Source organism: Hippoglossus hippoglossus, chromosome 22 (assembly GCF_009819705.1).
Source record: "Hippoglossus hippoglossus isolate fHipHip1 chromosome 22, fHipHip1.pri, whole genome shotgun sequence".
NCBI lineage: Eukaryota > Metazoa > Chordata > Actinopteri > Pleuronectiformes > Pleuronectidae > Hippoglossus > Hippoglossus hippoglossus.
The window spans coordinates 22,321,994-22,339,610 of record NC_047172.1 but is presented as its reverse complement, the minus strand read 5'-3'; the positions used below and the strand labels follow the sequence as shown (position 1 = coordinate 22,339,610).

At 38.8% G+C, this 17,617-nt stretch overlaps 1 protein-coding gene across 3 annotated transcripts; it reads left to right on the top strand.

Moving 5' to 3' along the window:
• Window positions 1-240: 240 nt before the first annotated feature.
• Window positions 241-16,908, top strand: wdr35 (WD repeat domain 35). 3 transcript variants are annotated; one of them, XM_034576549.1, is made up of 28 exons: window positions 241-629; window positions 741-858; window positions 2,160-2,231; window positions 2,374-2,466; window positions 2,547-2,675; window positions 2,841-2,974; window positions 3,220-3,385; window positions 3,482-3,627; window positions 4,389-4,514; window positions 5,173-5,358; window positions 5,592-5,627; window positions 5,742-5,802; window positions 6,604-6,748; window positions 7,278-7,347; window positions 7,578-7,631; window positions 8,431-8,540; window positions 8,660-8,879; window positions 8,969-9,049; window positions 9,258-9,394; window positions 9,599-9,802; window positions 9,965-10,111; window positions 10,275-10,407; window positions 10,564-10,674; window positions 12,260-12,424; window positions 13,300-13,440; window positions 13,617-13,773; window positions 14,885-15,125; window positions 15,887-16,908. In XM_034576549.1, the coding sequence occupies exons 1-28, from the start codon at window positions 606-608 to the stop codon at window positions 16,035-16,037; spliced, it is 3,558 nt and encodes a 1,185-aa protein (XP_034432440.1). In that variant the 5' UTR covers window positions 241-605; the 3' UTR covers window positions 16,038-16,908. The 3 variants fall into 3 exon arrangements, with proteins under 3 accessions (XP_034432440.1, XP_034432441.1, XP_034432442.1); XM_034576550.1 differs by having other exon boundaries at window positions 5,595-5,627; window positions 15,887-16,037; XM_034576551.1 differs by lacking the exon at window positions 5,592-5,627 and having other exon boundaries at window positions 15,887-16,037.
• The last annotated feature ends 709 nt before the right edge of the window (window positions 16,909-17,617 follow it).

The following is a 17,617-nucleotide window of genomic DNA, read 5'->3' as shown; positions in this document are numbered from 1 at the left end:
ATGATTATGATTCCTTTTATTGACATTGTTGTGTATTAGCAAACCCAATTAATTGCATTATTACGATTTGTTTAGTGTTGATTTTAAAGACTTCTCCACACGTTTGACTTTAGGTTAAAAAATAAACACAGCAAAGATAAGTAAAGTGTTTACTTTTACACATAACTGATCCCATGTATCAGCCAAATGAAAGACTACAACTCCCAGACAGACCCCAACCCCGGGACTTCCGGTTTACGGTTACCACGGGAGACCGAGGGAAGCTCCAGCCTCTGGATCGGTTGGACTCTGCTAACACCGAGAATGAAACGGAGCATTTAAACCGTTCTCTTCCAACACTCTTGATAACGCGATTCACTAAATCGTGTTCAACCCTGGAATTAGTTTGGCTAAATGTATCTATCATGGGAACGAAATAACTGTCGAGTCGCATTTGGCTGTGAGCGATTAGCAAAGCTAACGGCGCAGGCTAACATTACAGTTAGCCTTAGCAGTGTTAGCTCACTTTGCTGCCTGCTCTGCTAACTGGGGTTAGCTTCTTCATTATGTCAACTCGTACAACTGCGCAGGAAACAGTTCATCTCTAAGTGATTAACACCACCGCCATGTTTATCTACCTCAGCAAGAAGGTGAGTGCCCCTCGCCCACCCCCTCCTGTGCTCAGCCATCAACCCCAACACTTATCAATGCGTCAGGTAACGTTGTCAACTCGTGACTTCCCAACTTCCCGTGTCTTGTAGATCGCCATCCCCAACAATATCCACCTAAAATGTGTCTCCTGGAACAAAGATCAAGGCTTCATTGCCTGCGGGGGGGACGACGGTCTCCTCAGGGTGCTCAAGCTCGAAACTCAGACAGGTAGGGTACCTGCACGTCGTGTTTACAGGCCATCTCTCGCTTCACCTGGAGCTCACATGGTAAACACCATATTCCTGGACGAAGTCATAAACACAAGTTATATCATTTCCAAAAAGTGCCATACACAATGTCACTCGACTTTTGAAATCATTCAAACAAAAATGGACCCTGACTGAAATACTGTCACAAAGTCCAAATGTCACTCAAGTGTCTGTAGAGTAACGCATTGAGGTTTGTTAAAAGTCTTTATGTAGTTTCTACAACATTCTAATAATACTTATATGACATAAATGCAACACAAAGTTATACAGATATGTATAAAAATGATTAGTCCTATACTAAAACATACTGATACAACATGCTGATGTTGGCTGGGCCTGGTTTTAGCAATCTTCCGCCACTTACCTGTGTGTTTACATTTACACATTCTACTTATTTATTCATGTTTTCTGTTATTTTGTTTTATAGGTGAATAGAAGTGATCAACTAGACTTGCACTCAGTGAAGTATATACCGCTAATGGCCCAATGAAACCACATTTAAAGTCCCTAGATCTGGATTTTTGTTTGGATCTGCACCCAATTGCACATACTCATAAATATCAGTCCCCTAAACATGTCACTTTTTTTTTTCATGAAGATCCATTAATTGCACCCCTATCTCACAATGTTAAAGAAAGTGAAAAAAAACTCCTGAATCTATCGTCTGATCTAGATCCAAACCAAAATTTAACAGGTTCCAACCTGACGAACAACACATAATTCTACCTTCCTTTGTTGTAATTTGTCCAGTATTTTTTACTTAATGTTGCTTAGTAACAAACATACAAACCAAAAAACTAACAGGCCGACGTCAAACAGGACAGGGGTGAAAACATAACCTCCTTGATGGAGGTAATTAAGTGACACTGGAAAAACTAAACTTTTTTGTTTACGACAAATACTGTAATGCTCATGCAGCATTATGTGTTGACGTTTATTAGTCCAAGGCCAAGCTGTTTTCTAACACCCATATGAATGAGATTTGAGGGCTATTCCCAACAGCTCCAACAGCGTGTAAGTAATCTTTGATAAGCGTTTTGGCTCTGCTTTGGTACCCATACGTCCAGTCACTGGAAGGAGAAATGCTTCTACTTTGCCCTCTCCGTCTGTTGGAGCGACCTTGTGTTATTATGTTTACAAATGTCAAAAATCCCCAACAGTCAAGTAGAAGAAACAATAAAAACTCAAATTTTTATTTGACAGTTCTTGCTTGAGAATAACTTGTTATTAATACTCTTTTTCACTATGGTGTCTCAACAGATGATGCCAAACTTAAAGGTCTTGCTGCACCCAGTAATCTGTCAATGAATCAGACACTAGAGGGACATAGTGGTAAGTTAAATTCTGCTGTTAACATTATAGTGCATTAAAAACAGCCAGTGTCCACAAAAGGAAAGACACCACATGTTATTGCACAGACCTTAAGTGAACCATAAGAAAATGATTTGACTTTTCTAAATGATTACACTTACAGGCGCAGTGCAAGTGGTAACGTGGAATGAACAGTATGAAAAGCTGACAACTAGTGACCAGAATGGACTCATCATTGTATGGATGCTCTACAAAGGTTAGTGCTTCTGCCAAATAGAAATGTTGTCTTGAAATAAATTTGGGAATTCTATTTTATTGTCGTTGTCTCTCCCTCAGGAGCGTGGTACGAGGAGATGATCAACAACAGGAACAAGTCAGTGGTCAGGAGCATGAGCTGGAACGCGGATGGTCAAAAGATCTGCATTGTGTATGAGGATGGAGCTGTCATTGTTGGATCTGTAGATGGTAAATAGCTTCACAGCATGATTACTTAAAATTGCAAATGGCAACAAATCACAGTAGTCCTCCAGACAGTTTTAGCTTTAAAAAATAACAAAGGCTCCCTTGACAAGGACTGCTTTGTTTACATACTTGGCAAACGAGTGGCTCACGAAGGCCTTGTTTTTCTAGGTAACCGGATTTGGGGAAAGGAGCTGAAAGGAAATCAACTTGCACATGTGGCATGGTCACCTGACAGCAAAATTCTCCTCTTTGGCATGGCCAATGGGGAAGTGCAAATCTATGATAATCAAGGAAACTTCATTGTGAGTGTATAATTTTCAAGAAAATTGAAACGTCAGTTTATTTTTTTTAATTTTATTATATATATCCACATAACATTGCATTATCATACAGTATCAGATAGTAGACTGCAGAGCGAAACATAAGCTCCTTTAAAGCTGTCAGTGAGGAGATATTGTCTTGTTTGTGAATCAGAAATAATTGTATGTGCTTTAACTAATGACATAGTATTACATGTTGACTTATGAAACTCTGTATAATGTTTCAGATGAAAATGACCATAAGCTGCCTCATTAATTCACCTGGAGGTATCAGTATCGCAGGTATCCACTGGTATGCAGGAACCGGGGGCTATGTTGAGGCAGACTGCCCATGTCTCGCCATCTGTTTCGACAATGGAAGATGCCAGATCATGCGATATGAGAATGATGAAAGTAAGGAAAATGCCTTCAGGGATATTTTCTCCAGGTCACACTTAATTCAAAATGTTTACCTGTACTGATGGGCTGTGCTGCTGCCTTGTTCTGCAGACCCAGTGTGCATCGACACTCTGATGAATGTGGTCAGTATCCAGTGGAATCACTGTGGTAGTGTTCTGGCAGTGGCTGGTTCTCTCAAAGCCTCAAATATGGATAAAGAATTCAACGTTGTGCAGTTCTACACACCATTTGGGGAGGTGAGCATAGAGATTCTGTTCCCTTAAATACACAATGTTTTATACAAGGGAATTTAGCATATGCAGCACTTAACCATGCAGTGTTTCTGTCATAATTGTATATGGGACCCACCATAGATTAAGTCAATAAAGAACACTGTATATTTATGTATTTTTTAATTAATTTAGTTCCAGAAGTGTCTTAGTAAAAAGTAAAAAAAAAATCAGAATTTAAGGCTTTAAAAAGTCTTAAATATATTAAATAGGCTAACCCTTTATTATGTTTTTTTCAAGAAATGTTTTTGCAACTTTCATAGTTTGTAATATCTCTGGGTGTAGTTCTTATAATATAGTGTTTCTAGGGTTATTCTCAATTCAATTATGGGGAAGTGTAAGCAATTCTGCTACTCTGATATTCCTTCATATCTATCGTACTCAACATAGGTCTTAAATTTAATTCAGTATATATTTTTAAAGGTTTTAAAAAGTCTTCAATGTAACTTTGTGAAACCTGCAGAATCCTTGATAGAGGCTTCAGTCCTCTACAGCGGCTACATGTTCGATTCTGACTTGCAGCCATTTGCTTGTGTCAACCCTCTTTCTCTCCCCCTTTCATGGTTAATCTGTTCTACCAAATAACGGCAAAATAGCCTAAATATATAAAAAAAATAAAAATAAGAGGATTTTTAACACAGCAGTGTCCACCAACCAACATTGTTGAGCTAACACAGTAAAAATGTTTCCACTACAAATGCTGTTTGTTGTTGCTGTTGTTTCCACAGCATCAAAGAACTCTCAAAGTTCCTGGGAAGCAGATGACAGGAGTTTCCTGGGAAGGAGGAGGGCTACGTATCGGCCTGGCTGTGGACTCCTACATCTACTTTGCGAACATACGACCAGATTACAAGGTAAATGCCATAAACCATTGCTTTTCTTTTAAAATAATTTTGAAGAAAACTATTCTTCACCATCCTCTTACATAAAAAACCTTCACTTAATCTCACATGAGTACAGTTAAAATGCTGACCAGTTCCAAACTGAGGTTATTTATCAGGGTAGAGGTAACAAAACCACATCAAGTAAAACAAATCAACATAAACAGTTTGTCACATCAATATTAATATACCCCATCTGTCTATACGTCAGTACATTGTTTAAAATATATTTGAAAAGTGTCATAATGTCTGTCGATTATTTTAGCCATTATTTTTTTCTTTTACATGGTAGGCGTTCTTCGTTTAATATATACCAGTCGTCTTTTTTTAGTAAGTTTAATCAGTCTTAGAAACCTTATCAGGCTAATATCGTTCAGGGCTTTAGACTCTGACCCTTTGAGTGGAATGCTGGACCAGCCACCGCTGTACTGGGTCAACACTGGGATCTTACAGGCTTAATAAACTTTTCCTGGCTCGTCTTGTAGAATCTGTCCAAAAAATGTTGGATCACATGCTCCTGCCTAACAAAATGTAATTTGTCTGAATTTACGCTATGGTCACACACTCACCAGGTTTGAGAATCCCCACACAGAAGGTGAATCTCATCAGCTCTTTTCGTGTTTCCTAACAGTGGGGCTACTGTTGCAGCACAGTAGTGTATGCTTACACAAAGCCAGAGCGACAGGAGTACTGTGTGGTATTCTGGGAAACCAAAAACAATGAGAAGTTTGTTAAATATGTCAAGAGCCTGATGTCCATCACAACTTCAGGGGACTTCTGTATCCTGGCCAGCAAGGCGGATGAGACCCAGCCTCAGGTACAAACACAAACATAACAGATCAAAAAGAGGATCTGTAATAATCTATAAAGTTTGCAGGTTAACTTGATATTCTAGGTACTACACTGTTTGATTAAGAAAATATCTAATATTTACTCTACTCACTAGACTAAAGAGAAATACTATAGGGAAGATATACAGTAGATGTAGAGTGAGCTAAGGATGTTTCTCTGTTGTCTTGCCCCCTGTTTTTCTAATCGACTGCCACACAGGAGGATGCTGAGTTAGAGTCTGGGACTCATGCAAGGGTAACGTACACATTAAAACCACACTCCCAAAATGAGAAATAATTGTTTTGATAAATTGCTATAGATTCTTGTATTGAGCTGTAAAATAATGTGGCTCTGCTATGTGTTTTCCAGTATGTCCTGATTCTGTGCAACTCCATTGGGACCCCATTGGACTCAAAATACATCGATATTGGTGAGCACAGATTACACCCCCTTGTAGTCAACACATCTTTAAAATATATTATCCACCTCATAAGTTGTTGGTCCTTCAACTTTGCACGCAGTGAGTATGAACTCTATAACAAACTTCTGGCAAAACCGTGGGTTGATGAAAATCCTTATTTACTGTAAAGCTGGCTCTTCAAGACAATGTGAGAGATCACACCCTGTGTATATAGATAGATGTGAAATGGTGGTTGGCACTCTGCCTGCTGCTGCCCACAGGGACATCTTTCATCTCTCATGGGCCCACAGCATCCTATAGCAAATAGACAGCACAGCACAGGGCGTCTTTATGCCTCACAAGAATTCAGAATTCCTTTTCTGCTACAGAAATGGACAAATGTTTGCTGAGGAGCTCACGCCAGGACAGTTCAGAGTCTCAGTGGTCTGAATGGGTTTTAGGTATCCCACCTTGGTAAATAATCAGAGAATGTGTTCAAGCGTATGTCTTTTGGTCGTTTCTCCTTTTGTGCCCTTGGGATTTTCTTTCCACCAGACTAGTTAAAGTGTATCTGTTTAAGAAAACACTGTTTTGTCTCCTTAGGACTTGTATGTTGGAATTTAGCCACATTTGCCATGTTTTTCTGCATTTGAACCCTGAGGTCAAAGGGAAAACACACACAAACACACAAGATCCACCAAATGACAAATGAAAACATTTAGTAAAGATACATTTTCTCCTAAATCACACAAGGGTATCTTCACTCACAGTTTGAAGTTTATTCATTTGTTGTTCTTTGTACTTAAGTCTGTTTCTTGTTTATTTGTTTAGAGCCATTGTTTGTCACCATGACAAAAACACATGTGATTGCTGCATCCAAAGAGGCTTTCTACATGTGGCAGTACAGAGTGGCAAAGAAACTAACAGCCCTGGAGATCAACCAAGTGACCAGAACTAAGAAGGAAGGAAGAGAGAGGTGAGAGAATTTGGCACATGGCTGCATTTCCACCACAGGATGCTTTGCAGGGACTCCACATGTTTTCATCGCAGGGACCTGGGAAAAATATTTTACCCTGAAACAAGTCATTTCATTCAATCCGAATGAAAAAACTGTCTATAAGTTGATTGAATAAAGATAATAAAGCAAGGTACAGGTGGATGGGGACAGAACAGAACGCCCACATCAGAACTTACAGTTGATATCAAGCAGATCATGGAAAGTTGCAGGAAAGCTTGATAACCACAAGACTAGATTTTGTGAGGCAGTGGGGGAAACCTTGAGAGTACTGGCTCACTGTAACAGTGTGGAGTTTTGGTACTGACACCTCTGTGAAAAGGATCCATTCATCTGAACAAAATGCCACTGAGGTCCCAGACAGGCTGGGCATGAGCTAATGTTCTGCCAGGACTTTCCTCGCATTGAAACCACAATACACCTCAGTGGAACGGCTAACTGTTTGTCTGTCTGGCTCTTTCTCATGTGTTTACACTTCCTGCCTCTTTAGGGTCTATCACATTGACAGTAATCCATCTGGAGCCAATGACAGCAGTCCAGATTTTGCAAAAGCCTTCACAGTAAGTGAGAAAATATTTCTGAGGCATTTGTTGTACACAGTATGGTCATTTCAGTATTGGGAAATTAAATAGGTTTTACTGATACAGTCTTAAGCATTACTGTTAAATTGTTTATCCATGAAACTAATACATAATCTTATAAAGTAGTTTTAATGGAAATCACATTAATTGTTTTTTCTTACTCAGAAGATAAGTTGTCATGGTTCAAATATGTTTCTTGTCTGTTTCAGGCTACTCGAGACCCCATCTGTTGTATTACAGCAACAGATAAGACCATGATTGTGGTATGTACATTTTCTCCTTGATTCTACAATTTTAGCTTTAGTTTAGTTTAGTTTAGTTTAGTTTAGTTCAGTTTGTTCATTTCAGTGTAAACAAACAATACACTTATACACAATCCATAAATGAAAAAAGGAGCTGGAGGAAGAAAAATCTAATAGTAGCTGCCCCTGTCATATATAACATAACATAAATACAGATGACAATCACTTTTTTGATTTCCTTTCATTTCACAAATCACCTAACTACTCAATTATTAGTCAATAGTCATCATTATAACATAAATATTATTCAGTTCATACCGTTTGATTAGTTTTCCTTTATAAGCTCTCTTAAATTGAATAATATTTGAGTCAACATTTAAATCACTGTCCAGAGAATTCCATTGACATTAATGTAAACAGCTTTTGTAGGTTTACAGTCCACTTCTGGCTTTACACATAGCCAACAATATTCTTAAGTCAACTAAATCTTTCAGCACATGTGACTTGATAACAGTCTATTTGTATATTCTCTTAGATTGACCTTGTTTATAAGTTTTATTGCTATTTCCTGTAAGTGTGAAATATTAGTTTTGTATGTGTTGCCGGTGCAATAACCCAAATATGGAATAATAATAATTACATTACAAAATATGAAGTGCAGCAACATCTAAAGTGTCCTTTGCTCTGTACAGCACTGCAATACCTTTACTCACTTCCCTCTTTATATTTTCTATTTGAGGTTTATAGGTAAGTTTGTCATCTCTTTTCAATAAAATGAAAAGTAAAATTAAAGTAAAGGAATGTGTATTTGTGCCCACAGGGCCGTGAGTCTGGCATCATCCACAGATACAGTCTCCCAAATGTTGGTCTTGTCCAGAAATACACTTTGAACAACAGAGCCCACTATCTGTCCATTAACTGCAACTCCAGGTAAGCACAAGAAATCAGAGAGTGTGCTCATATCCATTGTTAACTTAAAACAGTTAATTAAATTTGATGTCGAAATTGGGAAGAGTACTGTCACAGGTGATCTTTTTTTTTCTCTTTAGTCGTCTGGCGATAATCGACATTGCAGGCGTGCTGACTCTGTTGGACCTGGATGTTCGTGCCTCCACTGACAACATCACCGGGAACCAGGTATCTGCGGGAGATCCGTCCAAGTTCGAGCGCAAGGATGTCTGGGACATGAAATGGGCGAATGACAACCCTGATCTGTTCGCCATGATGGAGAAGACCAGGATGTATGTCTTCAGGAACCTAGATCCAGAGGTGAGTGCTTGTGTGAGTATCAAATAATATCTGATTCAAAGCTGTAACCTGATCTACACTTTTGCATTTGTTTTATCTGAACCAAACAGGAGCCCATCCAAACATCTGGATACATTTGCAACTTTGAAGACCTGGAAATCAAATCTGTCCTGCTTGATGAAATCATGAAGGTAAACCTTTCAAACAAGTGGCACTTAAGTTGCCTAAATCTCCAAGGTGTGACAGATGTGTAAAACATAGCCAAACATATATTAACTTAAAGAAACTGCACAATAGGGATATGAACAGAATCTAAGTATTTGTTAAATTTTGTATTAATGTCTTGATGACATGTGATTATTGAAAGAAATACTCAGTTCTGGGAGGGTTCTCTCACAGGATCCAGAGAGGCCGAACAAAGACAACCTCATCAACTTTGAAATCCGCTCCCTGAGAGACAGTCGAGCACTGATTGAAAAAGTTGGGATTGAAGATGCCTCACAGTTCATTGAAGACAATCCTCACCCAAGACTCTGGTAAGTTTAAAGTGTAATTGTTGTTTAAATTGTATAAATTAAAATTATATTTTCGTTTTTGCAAGGTCCTCAGTGAATGATCACACATTATTACACATATATAGATATATAGATATATAGATATATAGATATGTATATATGTAATCTCATGCTGTCATCCTGGTAATAATAACTAACCACGCCTGTTCTCTGACAACCTGTCAGGCGTCTGCTAGCTGAGGCGGCTCTTCAGAAGCTGGATCTGAAGACAGCTGAGCAGGCCTTCGTCCGTTGTAAAGACTACCAGGGCATTGAGTTTGTCAAGCGCCTGGGCAACCTGCAGAGCGAGCCCATGAAACAGGCCGAGGTGGCAGCATACTTCGGCAGGTTTGAGGAAGCTGAGCGGATGTACCTCGATATGGATCGCAGGTACGTTTAGCCACAATTGTCTGGACTATTTGATTCAGGTCTCGTTCTTGTTTTTTGTTAATTTTTGTCTGGTATTTTTAATGGCAACCTTATAAGATGAGCTGTCAGCAGTTTTTCAGGTGTGAAGGTGAGGGTGGATAACGGACATGTTGTTCTCTGTAGGGACCTCGCCATTAGCCTCAGGATCAAGCTGGGAGACTGGTTCAGGGTTCTTCAGCTGCTTAAAACTGGCTCCGGGGACTGTGATGATACTCTGCTGGAACAGGCGTACAATGCCATCGGAGACTACTTTGCTGACAGGCAGAAGTGGTACTGGGTTTTTCTTTTTCTTTTTTTTCTAATTATGTCATTAGTGCATTAATAAAGTTTTTATATATTCTAAATAACTAGAACTGCAGATAATCAAATGAATTAGATGTGGTGATGTGATTGTTGATCTATTTAAGCTGAAAACATGGTTTTCTGTTTGCAGGGTTAATGCAGTGCAGTACTACCTTCAAGGCCGGAACCAGGAGAGGCTGGCAGAATGCTACTACATGTTAGAGGACTACGACGGCCTTGAGAAACTGACCCCTGTGCTGCCAGAGAATCATAAACTTTTACCAGTAAGCCAAGTGTTCAAGATGAACTAATAATAATTCTTACATATTCTTGTAGGGATTTAAAAGCTAAAATCTCAGTGACTCTAAATCTGTGACCTGAAATATAAACCGACTCCACAGAGTCTCTATCTATAACAGTTCTCCATCTCTGTGCTGTAGGAGATTGGGCAGATGTTTGCCACCGTGGGCATGTGTGAACAAGCTGTGAACGCCTACCTTAAGTGCAACCAGCCCAAAGCTGCCGTTGAAGCATGTGTTCATCTGAACCAGGTGAGAGAGAGAGACGGTAAACTAACGGCGCCAGAGTTTCTGTCTGAAACTCTGCGCAACATATTGCAGTGCCTCAGTGACCTTCAGATTCATCACACAGTTGGACGGCTTTGCACCACAGCAGTCACTGTGGCACCTGCTGTCCTCCCACTCCTGTCCTCGTCCTGAGTGATATTTAGCTCCGGAGTGTGAATGCTGCTCTCAAACCACTGTGCACTGCTCCAGTGTAAATCTCCACATTTGGCTCAAGGGGAAACTGATTCTGGATGGAAAATATTAACAAGATTAGTTTGACAACAGTTAAGAATCAAACTCTTCTATGTAAGCTGCAGCTGTTGCACTTTATATAAACTGTTGAGGCACAGATGGCTTTACTTTAATGGACTTACAATTTGTCCTGAAATTGACCCTCTTCATCTAAAGTAGAAGTGATTAGCCATCCCACCTTCCTCTTTTCCTGGCAGTTCCTCCTGCTGCGTTAATACTGTGTTAATACTACTGCTGACAGACCAAATGAATGGTCTGTCACTTTAATTGCCTCCACTAAACCTCCATTTTACCACAGATGGTTTTAAAAATACAGTGTCTTCTAATGTTCGGCTCCTATTGATAGTAAGATATGTAAAGGAACCACAGTCATGACAGTGGCCTGTTTTCAAGTTGTTAGTTTGTTTATCATCGTGGTAAAATGTGATCCTGGAGACACCTACTGTTGTGGGAAAAATGCCACTGAGGTTGTTTTAGGTCACTTTTGTCACCATGATACTACATACACTACCGTGCAAGATACAGTCAATGTAATAATATAGTGTAACATTGGCCGTCTCCTTTTTTATTTTTATTTGTAGAAACCAAAACAATACAATAGTGACTTGACAGATGCGACAATGACTGACACAGAGACTAAATACACATGGGCAGACAAAAACAAAACACAAACAAAATATAACAACTCAACAAAAAGGATGAATAAATAGTAAATGTATGATAAATAATGATAGATTTTTATTAATTAACTAATAATGATAGTAACTATACATGTATTAAGGAAGGAGTAAGACAAATGATGAATACATAAAAGTAATTAAGAGTTTGTACATTTTTGAAAATAATACCATAAATCTTTTGATTCAGAGCAAACTAATATTGGAAAAGGAAAAAAAGATAAAGGTTCAAACTGTGTACATAATTATTTTAAGAGTAAAAGAACTATGCATCCAATAAACCATTATGAGCCCACAAGCCAGTAACATATAACGTTATTTCACAATCTCATAGCTGGTGGCAAGTCTACATTGGATGGTTAAAATAATATGGCTACTAAATCCAAATCAAAATGTTTACTTCTGGTACTCATGGGTTGGAACGTCCACATGTTGATGGGGGTCGTAGCTGGTATGTGCCCATAGCAACATGGTCACTAGTTATATCGTTTCACTTCATTTATTACTGTTAGGTTAGTGACATGTAATTTAAAGTAATGCAGCAGTAAAAATAAACACTGTTTTAATATCATGATCAAAAATCTACTTCTTAAAATAACAATGTTGTTTTGTTTTTTAATGAATATTGTCACTTCCTTTAGTGGAACAAAGCGGTGGAACTCGCCAGGACCCACAACATGAAGGAGATTAAATCTCTTCTGTCCAAATACGCCTCACATCTTCTCGAGAAGAACAAAACTCTGGAAGCGGTGGAACTGTATCGGAAAGCCCACCATTTTCTTGATGCAGCCAAACTCATGTTTAAGGTAGGCTTGTTTTTTTTTATGCTGATTCGTTTTGAGTTGTTTCAGTAGAACATCAATGGCTTCTTCATTCACGTCCCTTTTAAAATAAGTGACCTGAAATACAGTGCAACTGGTCCTATTTTCAACTTTCATCAGCACCTTGAGAGCAGCCTGGCTGAGTGCTGAGTGTATTCTAAGCAATGGAACTGGAGCGCACTCTGCTGGACACGTTATGTGATGACTCAATTTCTAATTCCCCGAAAGCTTTTTTTTCTTTATTATGTTATATTATAAAAAGTTTTTTAATATTGATGTTTATTGGATATCACATATTCCGTGTGTGTGTGTGTGTGTGTGTGTGTGTGTGTGTGTGTGTGTGTGTGTGTGTGTGTGTGTGTGTGTGTGTGTGTGTGTGTGTGTGAGAGTGAGTGAGTGAGTGAGTGAGTGAGTGAGTGAGTGAGTGAGTGAGTGAGTGAGTGAGTGAGTGTGTGTGTGTGTGAGTGAGTGAACTATGTATATGTGTGAACTATGTGTGAACTGAATGAACAGTAAAATCCCAGTAAGACACAGACACATGCTAAAGGCCTCCTAGCCTCCTCAAGGTCTCGGTGTGGGAGACCAGGTTGCCTCAGACAGATTTGTGGCTCTGATGTCTGCACCTCTCTGGCACTAATACCCTGTAAATCTGGTCACCTAGGGTTATCTTGGTAGTTACACATGGTATGCCAAAGCAGAGAAAATATATAGTGTGGTTAATACAAAGCATATGGCATAGTGATATCATTTTCCATTACAATGAGGTGAATTACATCTGCGACCTTTAATGGAAGTGTGATAACTGTTGGATCAGCCTGTTTGTTGACACATGCAGTGAAATGAATGGCTACTGTTTGCAGATAGCAGATGAGGAGGCGAAGAAGAGGACGCGACCACTGCGGGTGAAGAAGCTCTATGTGCTGGCGGCGCGTCTTGTTGAAAATTACCACGAGCAGGTGAAAACGTCACAGCAGAGCAAAACCAAAGGGAAGCAGTCTGAGGTAACAGATATATATATATATATATACTGTATATATATATAATATGTTTTATATAATGTTCAAGTGTTAATGAATCATTTTAGAAACAAAAATGCATCATCCATTATAATCTGATAATTGTATTGCATGTGATGCTGAAATGCTTTTTATATTTCACCTCCATTCGTTGTGATAAGGCAAAATTTGCACTCGCTGGGCTGCTTGAGGAAGATGCAACGTCTTCAGACGATCGTATTGTGGACAACGCGTGGCGTGGAGCCGAGGCCTATCACTTCTTCCTGCTCGCTCAAAGGCAGCTCTATGGAGGCTATATGGAGAATGCTATGCGCACAGGTACCAAATCACACACCACACTTCCCCATGCTAACAAGTAAACAACAGTATTCTCTAGGGCTGAAACAAGAAGTCAGATCATTGATTAGTCATTTCTGTGTTTTAGACGGTTAGTCAGCCAAAGTTTTACGTTTGATGACATTGGGCTTTGGGAAACTGTGATGAGTAATTTTCAACATTTTAAAAAGGTTAAACAATCAAAATTTGAATTGTAAAAAAATAATAGAATCGTTAACCAGTAATAAAAAAATTACTCAGTTGTGGCTCAAGTATATCCTCATTTACTAAAACGTAGAATTTAAGTAAATGGGTTATTTTCTATTAGTAAATACATGTATTTTGACATGACTCTCTGTCAGAGCTCATATGTCTCAGTCATGTTTTATGGAAACCAGGTGAATGTTATTATTACCCAGACGGCTAAGTATTCAGTCACAGGTGTAGCATTTGGAAAAAACAAAACATCTATCATTTTACGTTAGATACATATTTACTGTTAATAAATGAGTCATACTCAGGCATCAGATCAGTCTCCTTAATTGTTACAAAAATTTTGAAAAAAACTGAAAGTACTAGTTCACATCTAACAAAATGACTCATGTTTCATTAGAGGAGCAATTAAAAAAGACATTACCACTGATTAGGTCTAAAATATCCTAGACTACAGAAATTTACTTTTAACATCATCTCATCCTCCTCAGTGTCTGAGGTCATTTGAACAACAAGACTTTTGCAACTTACTACATTGTTTTACAATGGTCAGTTGTGTTCATAGTTTAAAGTCTCATTAAGACTCATTAGCAACTCATCGGTTTAGTTTATCTTAATCTGTCCACTCATGCAAGGTCACACTTTGTATTCCCTCAGCTCTCAGCCCTCAGGAGGTTAGATGTAATAGAAAAATAATAACACTAAGTTTATTACAAAATCAAGTCAGTTTATTTTTATAAAGTTTGTCAAACTGTTTGATAACATCTCAAACATTTTGCTAAAAAATGGAGAGGAATCAGACCAGCTACCTGAAATGTGATGTCAGACAGAAGGTTGGAAGAACAGTCAGTTCTGTCACATGGAGTTTTAACTCTTCACTGTTTTCCTCCACTTTTTAAAGCCATGCACCTGCGTGAGTATGAGGACATCATTCCAGCAGTCGAAATCTACTCTCTGTTGGCCATTTGCTCCGCATCCAACCGGGCATTCGGCACATGCTCACAGGCCTTTATCAAATTGGAATCCCTGGAGAGTCTAGAGTCTGAGCAGCGGCAGCTGTACGAGGATCTGGCCCTGGAGATCTTCACCAAGCACAACCCTAAGGACAGTCGCACAATGGAGCGGGAACGATCATCAGAGGGGTGAGCCGATGAGTTCAAATAAAACACTGACGGGAGGAACAGCTGCCTGATCTGTACATCTGCAAAACCATTTATCATGTTATTTTAAAGCTATAGACGAAGAGAAAGTTTGCTATTTTTGCCAAAATGCAGAATGAAAGTCCACCATTAGTTTAGCTAAACTCTGGCGATCAATGTCCTCCTCTCAAAAAAACTTAATTTACTGTTCAACATAACGTCAAACTGCACATATTGAGGACACCGGCATTAGATGACAATAGAAGTAACCCTGAACCACTGTCCCTCACTAAAATGGACAAATAATTATAATGGATAAGAATAATGGACAAATAAGTAAAACAAGACACATTTTTTAGCACTAAGGTTTTGTGGGAAGCCCCCATGCGTCACATCACAAACTGTAGATAAAGATGGTCGATGTGTCTCCACTTTCTCCCACAATCCAAAATATCCCAGATACGAAAGCTGCCATCTTGTGCCAAAGATGCTGAGGCCAGCCACCAGGGGGCGATCAAGACGAGTTGGCTTCACTCTTCAGGACCTATCATGCCATCCATCTTCATATACAGTCTATGCTTCATATTAACTCTAGTATATACTATGCGTCATGCATACAATTAGACTGTTATTTAATACAAATACTCTGCAATGAAGAGTATGAAGCAGCAGAAATAGGGTGGAGCTACATATGCATAACTTTGGTGTAAAGTGCACTGTAAACCATGAAATTACTGATATTAATTGAACTTTTCTCTTTTCAGGGCAGAGGGAAAGTTACCCACGTGCATCGTGACCGGTCTGCCGATCCAGGAGTACCAGTTCTGGATGTGCAGTGTGTGTAAACACTGCGCTCTGGAGCAGGAGATCGGCAAATACAACTGCTGTCCGCTGTGCCACAGTCCTGTAGCATGAGGCTCAATACCTGAAGTTTGTTTTCCTCACATAAAAGCACATTTCAAAGCTTTGTGATGTACATTTGCTCACATTAGTTTCTGCTTTTTGTGGTTAGTTCTTGAATAGGCAGCTATGAAGCCAACAGAACAAGCACAGAGACTGATAACGAACAGAGTAAAATGTTTTTCCTTTATATAAAATGTTGTAAAATACTTGAATCAATATACTGTCAATGCTTTGTTAACTATTTTCATATAACGCCAACAGTTACATACAATTCTATAAGTATAAAAATCTATTTTGATCATAAATATTTTGCAATCGTTTTCACCAGCTAGTCCTTTTGGAAACAAAAAAATCAATACCATTGGCATCCAGCACTTAACAAGTGCCATGCACAGACTATTTATAAGGAGCTCTTAATTATGTTCAACCTCTGAAGTGCCTCTCAAAGTGATGTGTGCTGTCCAGATGTTACTTTAGTCGACAAACAGGACAGCGATCGATGAGAAACACTGCTTAAATGATGCATTTAACCATATTCTGACTTCGTCATTGACGTGTACAGACATTAACATTTACCTAAAAGTGGTGATAAAAAAAAAACTGGCTCACTAGCATTTATTACATGGTAAATAATTCATACAACAGCAATGGTTGCAGAAAGTAACATGAATGATGTAAATGTAAAACCACATCCTTAATGGTCTCAACTGTCTTCTTCTGCCACCTGCTGACAGTAAACGGTATCACTCTCTGAATAAATGAGTCCCACATCAGTTACTCCTCTGTTTTACATATTTGAAGTATTTCTGTATTTTTGTATGAAGTGCAGCAGGTGATCCTGCTGCTGATGTACGTAATATTAAAGACTTGATTATAAGTGACACTGATGAATGACTCTTTAATGAGGCTTTACTGCTGAGTGGCGGTGTTTCATCAAGCCTGAATCACACTGGGGTCCTTCACTTGAATTTTAGTCATTCACTTATAAAGGAGCAGCTTGTGTTACTGCCTCATTACGTCTGAGAGGAGGTTTTTAAATGTTAAACTGTTAAAATGTATTTAACACGCATTTCTGTACTCCCTAAATAGATCATATATTTTTTATTGTTACTAAGTGCTTCAACTTACCTCTGACTGTAGCACAAAGAGAAATAGTCTTGGTTTTGTGCTGTCTCCAGGTATATCATCTACTAATGTAGCATGTTTATACTGTTTGACACGACATCTTCCCTCTGTGCTGCTGCAAGGTCATCAAACAGGGCTAATGTTGCATCTGCAACACTGTGGTGCACTTGCCAAGGTTGACGCTCTACACTATAGGCCTTCTGCTATATTTGATTTATTCGTTATTCGCCCTTTATTTAATCAGGAAAGTCCCATGGAACTATAATATCTCCTCTGCCAGGGAGTCCTGGTGAAGATGGGCAGCAAATGAAATAAAAAGGAAATTCTTATATAAATTCAAGCAGGGACACACACGTACAGACACATGGGCTAAAACACAACAAACAATACAAACAGAACATACATAGAAACATGTAGGGCTGCAATTCATTTTCCCCAAAAATGTTTATCTTATCTGGGATTAGAGA